Below are 18,062 nucleotides of genomic sequence, written 5' to 3'. Positions count from 1 at the left end.
GACACACTCTAATTTGTCCACATCCTTTCTGTAGTGGGGGGCCCCCATCTCATTCAAAGGCCATTCCTCAATCAAAGTCCCAGACCTAACATTCCCAGGCCCACCATAGGGGATAAAAAAAATGAATTGGAAAATATGCCCACCAGTCATATGAGGAATGTGCAAACCAAGGGACTGATGGGGCATGAATGTGTGGATAATAAAATAAGGTGACCACATAACAGTGTTTAGCCCCCTGGGTGATCTTCAGTCCATGCATTATGCTTTTCCAGAATGATGGGTATACCATCCTCTCCATAAAAAGAGAGAAAATGGGAGAAAGTAGTAGAAAGAGAGAGCCTGAGACACAAGGCCTGATATAAGAGGACTATGGCCTGAATTAAAGCAGTCAGGCCCTGCTGATGCAAAGTCAGGCTGTGGGCAGAAGTCCTGTTACAAAACATGCCTACTGGTAAGTTCACAAAACCTGGCAACAACAGGGCTGGTACTGCAAAAACACAAACATTCCTAAGAAGTGCTTGGTAGACTGCTGACTCATATCCAGCTACTCATCCACTGTAATCCCCAGGGCCTTTTCTGCAGAAAAGTTAGTTCTGCAGAAAAACTAATTACATAGGGACTAACCCCCCAAGCATCAAGAAAAGAAAAAAGTGCTTTATAAACAGACTGACCAACTACACCTCAGTCTATCATATATGGACAAGTAAGTAGGCAATCAAATTAAAAAAGAATTTCAAAGTGAAAAACTGAGAATGAGCAATTTAACACCTAAAATTGACGCATTCACACAAGTTGCCCAAAAACAGTTAACTGTAGCAAGCAAGGGCACACCTGCAATCCATTTGGATGCAGACAAAAGCAACTGATAAGTTATAGGATGCTAAGTAACCAGGTTAGAGGAGCAATATGTAACTTGTTTGTATAGATGTATCTAAACAGGTGACTCAGAGGGGGTGTCTTTTGTCCAGCCAAGGTGGGAATTGAACTGACCTGGTCCATTGTAATGGGCATACATGTGTTAGTGGTCCTGTAGAAGTCTACAGAATGCTAGGACTGTGCTTTGTTGACAATAAACCTGGTTGGATGCCTTTGCTACGGAAACAGGTCTGAGATCTTTGAGGGGAGTTCCATCGAGGTCTGCTGTGTTAACTATCTGCACAGAGGTGGGACAGCACACAGAAAGAATACACCCACACAGCTGGCAACTAACAACAGATTTTTATCTTGGTGTTAATTTTCCAGATTATTAAGGAAAGAAATAACAAGTAGCACAGTACTGAAGACAGCAAGAGGCTGGATGGTTCAGGAGACTGGTAACACAATGATACACACTTTAAGGTCATCATCTTGAAAGCAATGATCAAACATCATTAACATCTGATAGTTGCTCAATAGCTTATCTGAAATAAATCGGTGGTGTCAGCTGAGTTCATAGTGCAAGGTGACCATTACAAATGACATAACTGTGCTTCGAGGCATGTTGATTGATGGATGAATCAAGTAGCAATCTGAAACATCAGCATCGCCCTTGGGCACCCAAAAGCAGTGGGACACCTAGATAGATACAGCATAAAAAAAAAAAAAAAGATGCTGATACATTAATTGGTGCATCCACTAGTCCCAAATCCTTTAAGAGTTTCTCCACAGAGAAAAAGTGGCACATCCATTACCCCAGATACCTCACCACACTGATACCTAGAAATACTGAGCAGAAGTAAAAAAACTGCCTTTATATGAATGCCCAATCAGTCAACAGCTGTGTTTATTTCAAAGGGTGTACATATGCATATATACAAGCACGCTTATATTAGCAAGGAAAAGACCTACTAAATATTCCCAATATGAGAACAGAACACAAATATTTTAAGTTTGGCACAGTACACATTCATCACTGAAATCTCTCATGGAGAGACTATCCATTCCATAATTAACATTAAAATACTATAGGTCTTATTTTAACCCCAGCCCCTATATATATTGGCTAGCAAATTTTCTTTGGCCTGAAATTTGCCATGTTTGCTCTGGAGACTAAAGATATGTATTTCCCCCACAATTGAGAAAATTGTTTACAATATTTTGATTTACAGGTTATTATAAATTACCAATATATGTTGATTTGTATTTAATGTTTGTGTCCCCCTCACACAAAAATAACTTTCTTACTAGCCCTTCAAACTTTCCAGTCAAATCTGTTTGATAACTCATGCATAGCCCGTATTTGAAGAAAATACATTACTATCGAAATAGATTAAAATAAATAGGACAAAAATAAGCAAACCTGTTAATGTCTGTTGTATCTAATTGTAATGGTTGTACAGTAGAACCTCAAAGTTACAAACACCTTCAGAATGAAGGTTGTTCGTAACTCTGAACAATGCAGTATCTGAATGCCCAACAAACATCAGTGAATGTCATTAAATGTGACTCCTTTCTGTTGATCTGCAAAATTAAGTATTTTGAGAACCATGTAGTAAGAGATTAGTAACTTTGGAGCAGGAGTGGTCCATAAGAGATTTCTCTCCTGTAAAGCAGTAGACAACATGGAAGTGGCACTGATTTAATTGACTGAATGAATTGTGAATGCATCTGAATGTTTATCTGTCTTTCCAATAGGACACTGGCCAGGAATCCCAAGACCTAGGATCTATCCCTAGCTCTACTAGTGGACTTGCAATTCACTTAATCACTCTGTGCTTCAGTTTCCCATCTGTAAAACAGAAATGTTTATTCATCTTTGGAAAGCGCTTTGAGACCCACCAATGAAAACCACTAACTACAATATTTAACATTTATTATTATTCCCTAACATCTGATTTCCATGGCCCCAAATGCTTGGTGGTTTTCTTTTTTGTGTTGAATGGTAACTTTCCTCACAGAAACTTGGTGGAATGATGATAATCCATTGCTGTGGTTATACCAGGGTACAAAATACATCGGAATGATGGAGCAGGTCGCGCTGGTGGGGGAGTGGTAATATATGTGAGAGAAAGCAGAGTCAAATATAGTAAAAGTCTTAAATGAATTAAACAGTACCATAGAATCTCTATGGATAGAAAACTAAGATGCTTTTGCCCACATATATGAGAGCTTAGCCAAATCTGCTTCTGGTAAGATATCACCTTCTGAAATCACTCCTACATGACCGAGATCCCAAGAAAGAACTCCTTTTACTCACTGCAATATATATATAAGCACATATTGCGTATGATTAGCAGGGATCCTAGTTTTCTGTGATAAAAAACAAAACTCTAATAAAAAACCATAAAAATCCACATTTTTCTGCGATTAAAATGAAATGCTAAACTTTAGTTTTCCTAGCCACAATATTTATAGGTATCAGTTGAACATAATGTTTTATTGATATATTAACAGTTGTAAAACACTGGAATACTCCAGTCACAGTGCACTGTTTCTTTACTGTTGTCAATGGCTCTGCTGTTTCAGCCTCTTGTTTTTGTTTCTTTTCATTCAGTTTATGTTTAGCACTTTCCATGTGTTCTACAACTGCCTGTCTTCAAACTTAATCTACAGCCTTGCTGCATACAGTACAGAACAGCACATGAAATCTGTCCTTGCCAAACTCAGTGACAGTGTCTTTAGGGGCGATTTTTAAAGTTTTCGGCATCTTTTCATTACTTTAAATTACTTGCGATTGGAGGCTGAAATAAAATTGGAGGTGCATTAAAACACGAACTGCTATGCCCCGTTGAGTAACCTCTACATGCCGGAAGCAGTTTATTGGAGTATGTTAAGCTATGTAAATTTAAAGCACATTCAAAAATCAACCACAAGAGGGAGGGGTTGCACACTTTGAATAAGTGACACTGATACTTTCAGTAAAATTTAGTTAATAGATAATATATTTTTTCCCCACAAAATGTAAAAACTTAAAGATTCTCTGCAAAAATGCTAATTTTGCATTTTTCTGTGGCAAACAGATTTCTAGCCTCCCTGATAATAAGCAGCTACAGAGAATACAAAAACAGTTGTGCCAGCATTAAGTTTTACTGACAGTATGAAGTACATAAACTAGGAGATCCTGAGATGAAAGACATTATAAAATTGTAAATATTATTTCTACAGTTTTCAAATGTGGCTTTCAAAAGTCACATTAACAAAAATTGTGTATTTCCTTTCCTTTTGCATATACAGTAGATTCTGCTTATTAGCAATCCCTTGGTTGCCAGCAAAAAGTTGACATTATTCAGCAGTTGCTAATAAAGTGGAAGGGCGGGTTTGCAAGGCTGCAGCCAAGGAAGGAAGTGCTGGGATGTCTGAGTGAAGATATCAGTCAGAGTCTCAAATATAACCTGTGCATACACCATTCCAAGTTTTAAAAGCAGCAGCACCAACTTAAATTCAGACTGTATAAAAAAAATATGGTAGACATAATATAACAGTTACTTAAACCTGTGAGGAAATATGCTGCCATATGCTGTACAATTAAAAGGAAGAGAGAAATACTGCTAAAACCCATGTTAGAGACATGAATGAGCAATGTCACCAGTACATGTTTTGCTAATGCAAGGTTGCACAAAATAAATAAGCGTGCACCCTGTGCAGAGTGCATAACTAGGGGAAAAAACCCGCCTATTACACTCTATTACTTTTCTGGGAAAGGGTTAGTTTGACAATGCCAAGATTAGCATAGTAATTTATTACTTATTTGTCTTAGTACCTCCAAATGAGTTCCCTCGATAAGATGTACATAAAACACTATTTGGTTAAAATGCCACCATTTCCTTAGGCGGGATTAAAAGCTTTACAAATCATCCTTTTATGCCCTTTACACTTGCCTGATATATTTTTTTACTTATTATTTCTATAAAATAATATTTTAGAAAGCCAGCCCTATTTTCCACTAGAAAGATTACTGATTAAAGCAATGTTGGTGAAAAAGAATAGAATGGTTTTTAATACCAGTGGAGGATAGGGTGCAGCTGCATAATACAACACACCACTTCATAAGTATGAATTAATTACTTATAGTTAGGAATACAACTTGCATAAATTCTACTTGGTGAACTTTGAACTCTTATAGTAAAAATCTGCCAGGTTTAATAAATATTTCTTGCAATCATGTAGAAAACAAAATCCTAATGAAGCCTACAGGAGTTTGTTCAAATTAAAAGACAATTAATTTAATTAATGGAGAAGGAGGATATTTCTATTTGCCAACTAATGACCACACAGTTATTATATCACCACTCTAGAACTCTACTGGTGGTGTCCAATTGCCAAGTTACCTTCAGCACCCTAGATATATCTTTTCAGATCATAAACTGCTCGTACTATAATGCCCTTCCCCATGAGACTATCTATCCAGTTCAAGTATTATTACAAGTCTTTCTAATGATAATGGAATACTATGTCCAGTTCTAATGTTCACATTTTTAAAAAGGTGTTGAAAAATTGGAGAGGGAGCAAAAGAGCTATAAAAATGATGTGAGGGCTGGAAAAAATGCTTTATAGTGATAGACTTGAGAGCTCAAACTGTTTATCTTATCAAGATTGAGAAGTGACTTGATTACAGTGTTTAAGTACCTTCCTGGAGAGACTATACCAGGTAGTAATGGGCTCTTTAATCTAGAAAGAACAAGAACCAACAGCTGGAAGCTGAAGCCAGACAAATTCAAATGAGAAATTAAACTTTTTTTTAATTTTTTTTAAAACAGTAAGGGTGATTATTCATTGGAACAAACTACCAATGGAAGGGATGGATTCTCCATCTGTTGATATCTTCAAATCAAGACTAGATGCCTTTTTGGTAAATATCCATTACTGGAACACAAGTTTTTGAGCTCAATGCAGAGGTAACGGGGTGAAATTTAATAGCCTGTCATATATCAAACAAGATGATTTGTTGGTCTCTTATGGCCTTAAACTCTATGCAGCTATCCCTTCATATTTTTCCATTTGTTCAGATTCACTCAAAAAGAACACTAATGTAAGTAATGCAGATTATCTGTTGGCAATGAAAAAAGTGTCAGCGCTAAGTGAAGGTGTGAATATAACAAAGAGAAAAATATTTAAATTAGGGAGATATATGCTTCTCCACAGTTAGGGTGGAATCTTGTTTCCCATTACAAGCCAAAACTTCAATCCCCTTTTAACTAGAGAGAAGCAAAATATCATTTCTTTCCTCTGGGTATCTTTTTCATGAAAATCTGGATCAACTCACATTATTTTAAGATTTCCTTGGCATTCAGTTTTCATATAACTTCTTAATTATTTTTAGCCCATCATATTCTGGAATTTAAATATCCTAAATCTCATTATTACTATCTATGGCTCAAGCACTACAAGAAAAGAAGTGAGGTGACTTTCACTGTTTTGAGTTGATCACAAATAAATTGCACTTGTTTTCACATGTACTCGAGTCTGTTGTCATCATGCAGTCAATTTACAAACTTTACAAATTTATTTTAAACTTACCTACATTTCAAAATGTCAACTTAGCCAAGACATGAGAAGAGATGCACATTAAAACAACACCAGCGTAAACAATTTTTACAACATAGGGAAGTTAGGCCAGTTCCTCTGGGAAGACTTTAGAAGTCTTAAGTCTCTGGGTAGGGGTACAGGAACTCTTCCTGTTCTCCTGCCTAAAATGTTGGCAGAGCAGAAAGAAGCCAGCTGATAGCAAGGTCCATTAAGCACTTAAATTTTTAATCACTTAAAGAGGTGGTTAGGGTCAGCATCTTACCTCATCGTAGGGTCTTGCTGACTGCCTACGGTGTGCAGCCATATCCCCAACACATCTTCTTGGCCTCTTTAAAGTGGCAATTGCAGGACCAAGTCGAACTAAAAAGTCCATCTTGGCAATAAATCCTAAATCCACTTGACAGCCCGAAGTCAAATGAACTCCTCCCAACACTAATTGTCTTTCCAGCCCACAGGTTTTATTCACTCAAACTCAGTGGTTGAAGTAAACTTCTCTATACATAAAGTTCTGATCCTCAAGGAGGTGATAAGCACAACTCTCCCCGCCTATATTTGCCACTAAGGTTAAGGGAAGAATGTTTCCTAGTCTCCACTCAGTTCAGTGGGAACACACTCCCCCATGAAACATGCATTCACCTCTACTTCTAATCCCTTCCGAACCATGACAAACTCTAACCTTACAGGGAAGGTAAGAGTGACCACCATCAATAGCCTAAAAAGGGGGTATCCTAAACAGGTCTTCTACTTCAACCTGAAACTCTCTCACTCCCTAAACCCAACCCACTACTAATTCATAAGCCCTCACCTTATTCTCTCCATAGGAACAGATCCCTGTGGCCCCACAACCCCACCAGCACATCAAATGTCTGATAACACCAACTAGATCTCCACAAGTCTAAAGGTCCATTTCCAGAATTAAATGGGGACACTTACAGAATCTGACCTGAAGTATGTAGGCCCGTGCTGTTACTGAGTTCAGGTCCGTCTCAATGAATTATATAATGTGTGTGGGTGTCAGAGTGGGCTTGTCTAAATTGACTTGGAGTCCTTTGGAATGAAAGAGTTGAAGTGCAGTGGTGACTGCTGCTCGTACCTCCTGGCAAGACTGACCCATGAGCAGCCAATCATCCAGGTAAGGAGATATCAGTCTTCCTTGTCCGCAAAGGTATGCGGCTGCCACCACAAGTACTTTCGTAAATACTCTTGGGATCACAGAGGAGCTGAAGTAGGGGCATTGCCAGCAGATCGAGGGACGTGATCGTTCCCCTCTATTCGACATTGGTGAGGCCTCATCTGGAGTACTGTGTCAGTTTTGGGCCCCACACTACAAGAAGGATGTGGAAAAATTGGAAAGCATCCAGCGGAGGGCAACAAAAATGATTAGGAGACTGGAACACATGACTTATGAAGAGAAGCTGAGGAAACTGGGATTGTTTAGTCTGTAGAAGAGAAGAATGAGGGGGGATTTGATAGCTTCTTTCAACTACCTGAAAGGGGGTTCCAAAGAGGATGGATCTAGACTGTTCTCAGTGGTACCAGATGACAGAACAAGGAGTAATGGTCTCAAGTTGCAGTGGAGGAGGTTTAGTTTGGATATTAGGAAACATTTTCACTAGGAGGGTGGTGAAGCACTGGAATGGGTTACTTAGGGAGGTGGTGGAATCTCCTTCCTTTGAGGTTTTTAAGGTCAGGCTTGACAAAGCCCTGGCTGGGATGATTTAGTGGGGGATTGGTCCTGCTTTGAGCAGGGGGTTGGACTAGATGACCTCCTGAGGTCCCTTCCAACCCTGATATTCTATGATTCTATGGGTCCCAGGGGTTTCAACAGGGTTGATGAGATGGATTGTAGGAGTACATATGTGGACACCATTGGTCCCTGGACCAGAACTGCTGTTGACAAGGACGTTAGAGCAAGATAATGGATCTGGAAGCCCCTTCTGGACTGACAGTTATTCACCAGGTAGCAGGAGGGACTGTCGATACTAGCAAAAAGAAAAGGAGTACTTGTGGCACCTTAGAGACTAACCAATTTATTTGAGCATAAGCTTTCGTGAGCTACATTCGATGAAGTGAGCTGTAGCGCACGAAAGCTTATGCTCAAATAAATTGGTTAGTCTCTAAGTGCCACAAGTACTCCTTTTCTTTTTGCGAATACAGACTAACACGGCTGCTACTCAAACCTGTCGATACTAGCTAGTTCTCAGCTAATGAAAATGAATTCCTTGTGCTCCAATATCAGGGCTGGTGGTTCTGTGGGATCTGATACTGGATGATTGGGAGTAGGTGGGTAGCACAGAGATTGAGGTTGAGCCTCCAGTTCCTGGCTGGGCCCTGGTACTACCATGGGGACACTTCCCACAACAGGACAGGCTACAAGAAAATTGGGGACTCCAGGTCTGCATAGATAGCTAGGTCCTCCAGGAGTTTGTATCAAGGTCCCACCAGAAGTGAACTGCCAGGTGTCTCAGGCTTGGCCTGGCCATTTATGCCATCTTAGAGGTGAAGGATCTGTGCATGGACAGATCCCTTCTGGCCTTAGGTGACACAGGCATTGTTACTGACCTTTCAGTGTGTGGCTTCACAACACTGGGAGCTCCTGATACCATTGATGCCCTCTTTTCCTTGCAAGTTCCAGATGCACCCATTCTAAGATGTGGCGTCTCAGCAGTGCTGGAGGAAGGTGCGAAGCGGGTTTCTTTTTAGAGGATTTATGTGGAGATTTGTCACTCTTCTTGTGTGGGTGTTTGTCCTGGTCTTCCTTGCGTTTCCAATTTAAGGAGTCCCTATGTTTGGTGGAAGACTCCAAACCACTGGTAATGGATGCCGGTGGGGTGCTGTCTGGGTGCTCTAGATGGGTGGAAGGGAAGCAGGAGGACTCAGGATGTGAATAGGGTTCATAGGGCACTCCATGAAGTACCTCTGGAGCCTGAATTCATGAGATTGCCTGGTATGTGCAAGGAAAGCACGGCAGATGCTGCATCTCAAGGGAATGTATACTTCCCTGAGGCAATATAAGCAGGTCTCATGTGGGTTGCTCACCAGGAAGAATGAAGGCAGACCAGGCAAGGCTTAAAACCTGGAACTTTGGGTAAAATAAGTGCCTGAATTGGGGGGGTTCTCTCCACCCCCAAACTCTCCCACCAACTAACTAACTAGCACTAAAAACTAAACTGTAAACTTTTTACAATATTTACAAATTTGATGTAGCAGAATACTGAAGAGAGGAAATAGACGCAGGAGGTTCCATCCTAGGCTGCAAATGACAGAAAAGAAACTGAAGAGGTGGTCAGTCCATGCCACCTTTATCTCCTTGGTTGGGAGCACGAGAAGGTGCAGGGATGGACCAACGGACACTGCTATTGAAGAATTTCCAGTCCCAGGCACTCAGAACACTTGCACATCCACAATGACTACCTAAAGGGACCAGCACGCAAAGGAAGGAAAATTCTCTTATAATTCTGGTTCTCTGAAGATATCTTGCAGGCAGCTCACTCTGGGTCCTAGTTCCTTTGTACGAGACTGGCAAAACATTCCTTGTTTTTGAACTTCAGGTATACTGGTCGTGAGATAAGAGTGCAAGTCCAGATTCAATTCCTCTTGACCACAGTAAGCAAAAGAGCTTGCACATGAGCTACTGAAGTTAGTGGGAAGAAAACCTTTCACCAGAGTACTGAATTGGGCCTGAAGACAGAAATATCTGAGTAGTATTGGCACGGCTGATCATGTAAAAGTCTACTAAACAAGTCTCCAGTGACATTCCGAAACAGTACATATATTTGAAGATAATCATTCCATTAGACTCAGGCTGGGATATTTTGAGAGCCTAAGTGAATAAGGCACACAAATCCTACTGAACGTCCTTTAGCCAGTTTCAAAATCTCAACCTCACTGTTAATAAGAATCAAAAGTATCTTACTATTTATACCCAAAATTTCTGACATTATAGAGTACTTTGTCCTGCAGAAAGCTCTCACCAGTAACATCACAAAGTGAGGATACATCTACCTGTACCATTCTCATTCCCCTGCTGACACTTCAATAATCTCTAATTGTGATTACGAGATGTAATATACTTTTAATCAGCACACTGTGCATTTGAATTCAACGCAGAAGTGCTGTGGTCTGAGCCACCCAGCAAGAAATGCAAGTTAGTGTTATTAAACACAGCTGGTTTCAGAATTTTGTCAACTTTTTTTTTTAAAATGCCCTTGAAAGGGGAGCAAAGGAAAGTGATGGTTACACTAGGTCATTGCAATTGTCTATTATATGGATGTTTCCCTTGACTCACAGTATCACTAAAATTACTGTTCTTTTAAGATTTCTTCACTTTAGCTTTGTTTCTCCAAGCTGCTAGCCTATTTACAGTGATTGGCACTACCAGCTGCTGCTTTAACACAATTAAACTACTTTAAAAATACCTGTGGTATATTATGAATCTAGTGGCACACCAACAGTCATTAAATTCAATTTTTATTAACCAGGTTTGTGAAGAGGAAGGGGAAAGACACCATACCTTATTTCCAATTGTGTGTTTTATTCTGAAGCTAGCAGCCTCATATTTTGAGCGGTAAAGACCTTGTGTTTTAGGGGACAGGAAAAAAGAGTGGAGGAACAGTGAATCAGAGGTTCAAAAAGATTTTCCCTCCACCTATGAAAAAATATGTACTTATGACTTATGTTTTGTGTCAAAAGTGTACTGTGCAAGTGATTATATCCAGCATGAGAGCTTTAATTATATACTATAGCTAAATCTGTACACAAATATGCCTTGAAGTCACCAGTACATATCTAAAATATCAGTGTCAATTAACTTTTTAATTATACAAATTAGCAAATTTGCTTTAAAGATTTAAAGATTTATTATTCAAACACCAGTAACAAACAAACAAAACATAAAATTCAACATGCAACTCAATATATTTTATCTCAAAGACAAAAAATCGTATTCATCTTTCACTGTTACTTCAGTGAAAGAGCTAAACAACTCAGACTGTATCTATTTTCTCCCCTTTGGTTTATTGGGTGCTTTTTGAAAAGTTGTCTCAGAAACATTATTAAAAGAAAAGGAGTCTCTTGCTCTAAACAAATCTGTTCTATGAAAGGTATTTTCTGTATGTGTGTACCTTCATTCTTAATCTTTGGGAGAAAAGGCCATAACGTATTTTTTTAATCTTATTAATACACCCACTAGGACACTCCAAACTGAATACTACCTTCGTCTTTAGGATCAGAGGGATGTGGAGCCAACCTTTAAGGATCATACAGAAAACAGCAGTAAAATTAAACTAAAAACTGGCTTTAACCTCTCTTTCTTTTAAGGATTTATAGAAATATTTAAGTATTTAACACAACCAGCTTATGTAGCTGGTAAAGAAAAGTGTTCTTTCCTCTTTCATTCTCCCTTTCAGACTGGTCGATGATCAGTTTTGAATCCACCTGATGAAAAGAAGCAAAATTACAATGGTAGAAAGATGTAAGTTCATACGTTCTTACTCTGCAAACACAAGATTTTCCCCCCCATTATCTTGTTTTCAAATAACTTTTTGATTGTTCCAAATCATAGGAACTTCTCAAATTGTGTATGGCATGCTGAAAAATTAGATAAATATTACCATAAAAACCCAAACTCAAATCATGGGATGCCTGTGTCAGAATTCTCCATTTCAGATCCACAGGCTTTACTTATCAAGTGGATAACTAATAATATAAGCATTTTGTAATTATATAAAATAAGATGACCTGGACCCTCAGAATTCAAATACACCTTGACATGTTGCTATATGGCTTACACAACAAATTGCTTTTAAGAAAAATTAAAAACAATGTAGATGAACAAAAGGTTATACTAGCATGTTCATTGCCCTATATAATTATGGCATGCTATTCTTCGTACTGCAGTAAAAAAAAATAAAAATCTGTGAGTTGCTGTTCTTTGAATTATCAGGTCAAAATGAACACTCATGTACATGTGCATACTGTGAGAGGAATCAGTATAGAGCACTGCTTTAGCACTGCTTATATCCCATATACACCATGAAATAAGGATCAGCCATAGGTTTTTTTCAGCTCCTTAGACAGTTTAGAAGGGAAAGGAGAATGTATGTCTGTTAAAGGTAACTCAGCACTGTGAGGTTTAAGAGCATCTAAAAAAATATTAAGTGGAGTTTTCCCTGAGAGAGAGAGATGGCATAATAGCATATTTTGACACTGAGGACAGCTACTGAAATTTGAAAAATGAGTAGCAAGCACTACTTCTGCTTTTGCAAGGTATAAAAGGTAGCAATATGCATACTCTGTACTAGAGCTGCAGAGGACAGATATTTTCTGTCCATTTACACTCCTATAACATCAGTATAGGACAACCTTACAGCAAAATTAAAAGAAAATAAACACTCCTCACAGTGAACTGTGAAGAGGATGAGCATATTTGCCCTCTGTGCTCATCCCATCTTCTCAGACTTTCCTTTCAAGAAGAGACCTAAACCCCTCACTTACCCATCTCAGAAAAGCACCCAGCTCCCTCCACCCCAAAGACACATGATACCCACTGGCCTGCCTTGTTCCTGCTGGTTCACTGACCACTAAGCTGGCCATGAACCAAATGTGGTGGGAATCTGGTTGCATGGGTAGACCCACTGAGGAAGTCAGGAACGATTTCTAACAGACTAGCAGGGCAGACTAGGGCTTACTCCAAGCAAAAACCCTACTTCTGAGCTGCAGGAAACCCTTTGAAATCTCCAGACCACTACCTCCATATGTGACCCTAAAACCAGCAGGTTTCCTGAAAGTATAAAAAGGAAATCCTGTTATACAACAATGGCCAGCAATAAAATCCAGCATATACTGTGGTGAGCTAACAATTCCAAAACAAGTAACATAAATACACCAGTCACCAACTTTCCTTTCCTTTTGTTAATTTTATGCTATTTGATGGGAAATACCAAAAGGTTAATATCTAAAGGGGAAAAATATTCAGACAGTAATAAAATTTTTATCCTACTGAGCAGCAATCAATAAATGACAACTCCCTGCCAGAAACCATCCTTCACGGCAAATTTCTGAAGAGTTTTGTTTGGAAATAATGAATATTGGGGGTCAAAAAATTAAACAGGAATCATTACAAGAGCCAGATGGAATGTATGGATCTATCCATGCACATCAAATCCAAACCAACAATATTTGTACTGTTATCCAGATCATCTCTGCTCATAAGGTTAACACACATCAAAGGAATACACAGACAAAAACCATCTTAATTGTGACCATCAGATCCGAACCTAATGTGAGTCTCCAGATATGAAGGAATATTGTAATAACGCATTCCCATTTGCTTAGTTTTTTAGAAAATTGTAACCTTACCTGATTCCAATCATATGGTTTCCCATACCACTTGGAAGCAATTACTTGTCGAGGTTTTGATTTGCAGATTAAACTGAAATTTCATAAAAATATCTTTAAAGTTAACTATATACCATTGGGTTTCTTAAACACCTAATGAAATATTTGAAAATTTATTACATTACTGTGCTGGATGAAATGTTAACATTTTCATCAAAAACAATGAGGAGTACTTGTGGCACCTTAGACACTAACAAATGTATTTGAGCATAAGCTTTCGTGGGCTAAAACCCACTTCATTGGATGCATGCAATGGAAAATACAGGAGATAGATAGCTAGATATACAAACATACACACACACAGAGAACATGAAAAAATGCGTGTTGCCATACACACTATAACGAGAGTTATATTAAGAGAGAGATCAATTAAGGTGAGCTGTAATCAGCAGGAGAAAAAAAAACCTTTGCCTTAATTGATCGCTCTCATTATAGTGTGTATGACAACACCCATTTTTTCATGGGGGGTGTGTGTGTGTGTGTGTGCGCACGCGTATCTATATCTTCCTACTGTATTTTCCACTGCATGTATCCGATGAAGTGGGTTTTAGCCCACGAAAGCGTATGCTCAGATAAATTTGTTAGTCTGTATCAGTAAAAAGAATGAGGAGTCCTTGTGGCACCTTAGAGACTAACGAATTTATCTGAGCATAAGCTTTCGTGGGCTAAAACCCACTTCATCGGATGCATGCAGTGGAAGATACAGTAGGAAGGTATAGATACACACACACATACCATGAAAAACACACATGAAAAACACACCATGGGTGTTGCCATATACACTATAATGAGAGTGATCAATTAAGGTGAAGGTTTTTTCTCCTACTGATAACAGCTCACCTAAATTGATCTCTCTCTTAATATAACTCTCGTTCTAGTGTGTATGGCAACATCCATTTTTTCATGTTCTCTCTGTGTCTGTGTGTGTATATCTATCTATCTATCTATCTATCTATCTATCTATCTATCACCTACAGTATTTTCCACTGCATGCATCCAATGAAGTGGGTTTTAGCCCACAAAAGCTTATGCTCAAATACATTTGTTAGTCTCTAAGGTGCTACAAGGACTCCTCATTCTTTTTGCTGATACAGATTAACACGGCTACCACTCTGAAACCTAACATTTTCATGTTAGCCTAATTTGCTCATTTATCTCATACTATATCTCTCCAGTGTGAGAAGTCACCAATAAAGTCATGCCCTAGCGAAACTGTTTTAAAACTGTATTCTGAGAGAAAAAATATTTGGTATAAGTTGTCTATTTGACAAAGTGCTACAATTTGCAAATGTCATTGATTCCATACATTTATGTAAGCTTATTCATTTGGATCTAGTCTGGCTATTTTTAGATCATTTTGTTTTCCGTAACAACTCAATTATTATAGATTGTCTATATGCCCCAGTTATTTCCTCAAGCTGTGTGAAGTACAACAATGATACATTTTAATTAATTCTGTCTAGATGTGTTTTTCAAATACACATTTTACTGTTAAGTAGTGGTGACATCTTGTAAATACAGTTAATTTAAAAAAACTGTAAAGGGGAAACTATGAAAGACTTAGCCTGAATAGTTTTATGCATGTAGTGTCTTTTCAGCAAGGCATTTTTTTCAGTGCATTAAACAAAAAAATATCAGAAAACAACTGAAACACAGGAGGAGAAAGATTTTATATAGGGAGAAAAATAAGATAAACAATGCAACAGTATTCTAGCAGATGGTCTCTTCCTTCAAAATCAGAGTATGCTCAGCTTCTGATACTTGGGGGGTGAGAGGGAAGTAAGATGTAAATTTACTTCTAAAATTCTGTTTCTGGATACTGTGTTTAGAGCCCTACAAAATTCACGGTCCATTTTGGTCAATTTCACAGACTCAGGGTTTTAAAAATCAATAATTTCATGATTTCAGCTATTTTAATCTAAAAACTTTCACAGTGTTGTCACTGTAGGGGTCTTGACCGGCCACCCAGCTCTGAAGGCAGCAGCACAGAAGTAAGTATGACATGGTATGGTATTGCCACCCTTACGTCTGCGCTGCTGCTGGTAGGGTGCTGCCTTCAGAGTTGGGTGCCCGGCCAACAGTCGCTGCTCTCCAGCTGCCGAGCTCTGAAGGCAGTGCAGAAGTAAGGGTGGCAATACTGCAACCCCCTAAAATAACCTTAAGACCCTCCCCCCCGCAACTCCCTTTTGGGCAGGACCCCCAATTTGAGAAACTCTAATCTCCCCCCACGAAATCTGGAAAACATAGGGTAAAAGCACACAAAAGACCAGATTTCATTGCCTGTGATGCGTTTTTCATGGCCATGAATTTGGTAGGGCCCTAACTATGATCCACAAATCTTAAGACCAGGATAACTAAGCTTTTGGATCTTAACACTATTTCTTGTATGGCAAGAGATTTATCATCAGAACAATTTTCTACAGAGATGAAGGAAGTATGGGACAAGACTATTAATTTTTATCAAAGAACTTCAGCATTTTTGTCTTGTAGGGTAATATTTTAGATTCTGGTCCTTTTAACGAAGTTATTTTTATTTGGACAGATTTTTCTTTACATGGTATAAGAATATTTTAAATGAATCACTAACTAATGAACCTCAGGCATGTATTAATCAGTACTACTGAATATCATGACTTGTCCTATTAATTTTTTTTTTTAAGTTTTGTAAATACTGGGAAAAATCACAGACTGGCATTTCAAAGGTTTTGGGGTAGGCAAAAGCAGGCACGAAGAGGGTGGAAATAAGGGAAAGAGACAGAATGAAGGAAGACAGCGAATGGAAAAGTGACAGCTATGTGAATGGAGGCAGACACAAGTTTGTAGAGGTTTAGAGCTAACAAAGAAGAGCTGTGGGGATAAGCAATAAATTTAAATGCAAGACCTGGGACGGATAGCTCAGCAGTTTGAGCATTGGCCTGCCAAACCCAGGGTTGTGAGTTCAATCCTTGAGGGGGCCATTTAGGGATCGGGGGCAAAAATTGGGATTAGTCGTGCTTTGAGCAGGGTGTTGGACTAGGTGACCTCCTGAGGTCCCTTCCAACCTAGATATTCTATGATTCTATTCTAAAAAGGGATTGTGGGTTAAAGTGTTCTAGTCTCAAAGTCCGTATCAAATATGCTCCGTTTAAAAAGACAATGTTTTTGTAAATGCTAGCCTTGTAAACCCAACAGTCCAGCTGGATTCATCCCTCTGCAGGCCAAGTTCTGCCCTCTACATCTATATAACTGGACTGTTTTCAAATGATTAGTCTTGCAGTTATAACTTCATAAATCATTATTCTGATGAATGAGAATGAACAGAATCCAGTTTCATTTCTCTTAGCTGTATTCAGCTTTGCAGTATTAACAGGAGTAAAATCCAATAGCAACTTAGACTGATTTTTAGAGCAGCTTTTGGTTTCATTGTGAGGTACTCTGCATTTCTGAAAGTAATACAATTATTACAATTATTAAAATTATTAGATAGGACTCTGAATACTGGGAGAAAATCTGTTGAGGAAGAAGGTGCCATTTTCAGTCAGATTGAAATCACATTTTAAAGAGGAAAGAGATTGGTAAAGACTCAATTATATTCTATTTATTCTTTATATTGGTCAAGGCAGAGTAAATTTAGCACCAAAATGAGATTTTACTTGGTTTTGTCTGTAAATACAGGAGCCTTACAAAATGGTTCTTACTCATTCCCATGGGGAAAAATTTTGACAGGTCAGTAAATTGTTGTTTCCTTCCACCTGCCTTTTACTACGGTAAGTGGAGGCAAGTAGATTTTGTGATTAAGCCAGTAATTTTCATGACTTTTGCCAGTATGATTAAAAACACCATGCTCTGTGCTTCTGAAGATATACCAGATGTGTAGGTATAACTGCATTAAAAGCACAGATTATGTCTTTGTTTGCTTGAGTCCTAGCTAATATGGTATAAACTCAAGAAGGTACATTTCTTAGCTATGTAACCCCAAAGCAGCAATTTGCTGCATAACTCAAGTCACTCAAGTTTACTCTTACATTGGCACGTGTGTCAAATTCTTCCAAGAACACTTCTTTCTAGCCTCTGGAATTTTGCCAACTGTTCTGCAGGTCTCAAAATAGGAGGTTGCCCTGTAAAGTCTCTGCCTGGCGCGCCTGCCAGGAGGTGCACCTGTACAATATGCCTCAGAAGTGCAACAATTATGAAGCTGTATCTTAGCTGTTTGGCTTGAGACACAAAAGCACTGTGGGACA

The 18,062-nt window shown here is 38.7% G+C and overlaps 1 protein-coding gene across 3 annotated transcripts in view; it reads right to left on the bottom strand.

Annotated features, from left to right (window-relative positions):
* Nucleotides 1-11,319: 11,319 nt before the first annotated feature.
* The window catches only part of TDRD9 (tudor domain containing 9), a 164,265-nt gene continuing 157,522 nt past the window's right edge, over nucleotides 11,320-18,062 (bottom strand). For 2 of the 3 annotated variants that reach the window (XM_075129909.1, XM_048855410.2), the window contains exons 35-36: nucleotides 13,804-13,876; nucleotides 11,320-11,880 (exon numbers count right to left, since the gene is read on the bottom strand). In XM_075129909.1, coding sequence (XP_074986010.1) covers nucleotides 11,779-11,880; nucleotides 13,804-13,876 — 175 coding nt within the window. In that variant the 3' untranslated portion in view covers nucleotides 11,320-11,778. The remainder of the gene's footprint in view (nucleotides 11,881-13,803; nucleotides 13,877-18,062) is intronic. The other variant, XM_075129910.1, reaches the window with a different exon arrangement.

This window comes from Caretta caretta, chromosome 6 (genome assembly GCF_965140235.1).
Source record: "Caretta caretta isolate rCarCar2 chromosome 6, rCarCar1.hap1, whole genome shotgun sequence".
Taxonomy (NCBI): domain Eukaryota; kingdom Metazoa; phylum Chordata; order Testudines; family Cheloniidae; genus Caretta; species Caretta caretta.
This window is presented reverse-complemented; position numbering and strand designations above follow the sequence as displayed.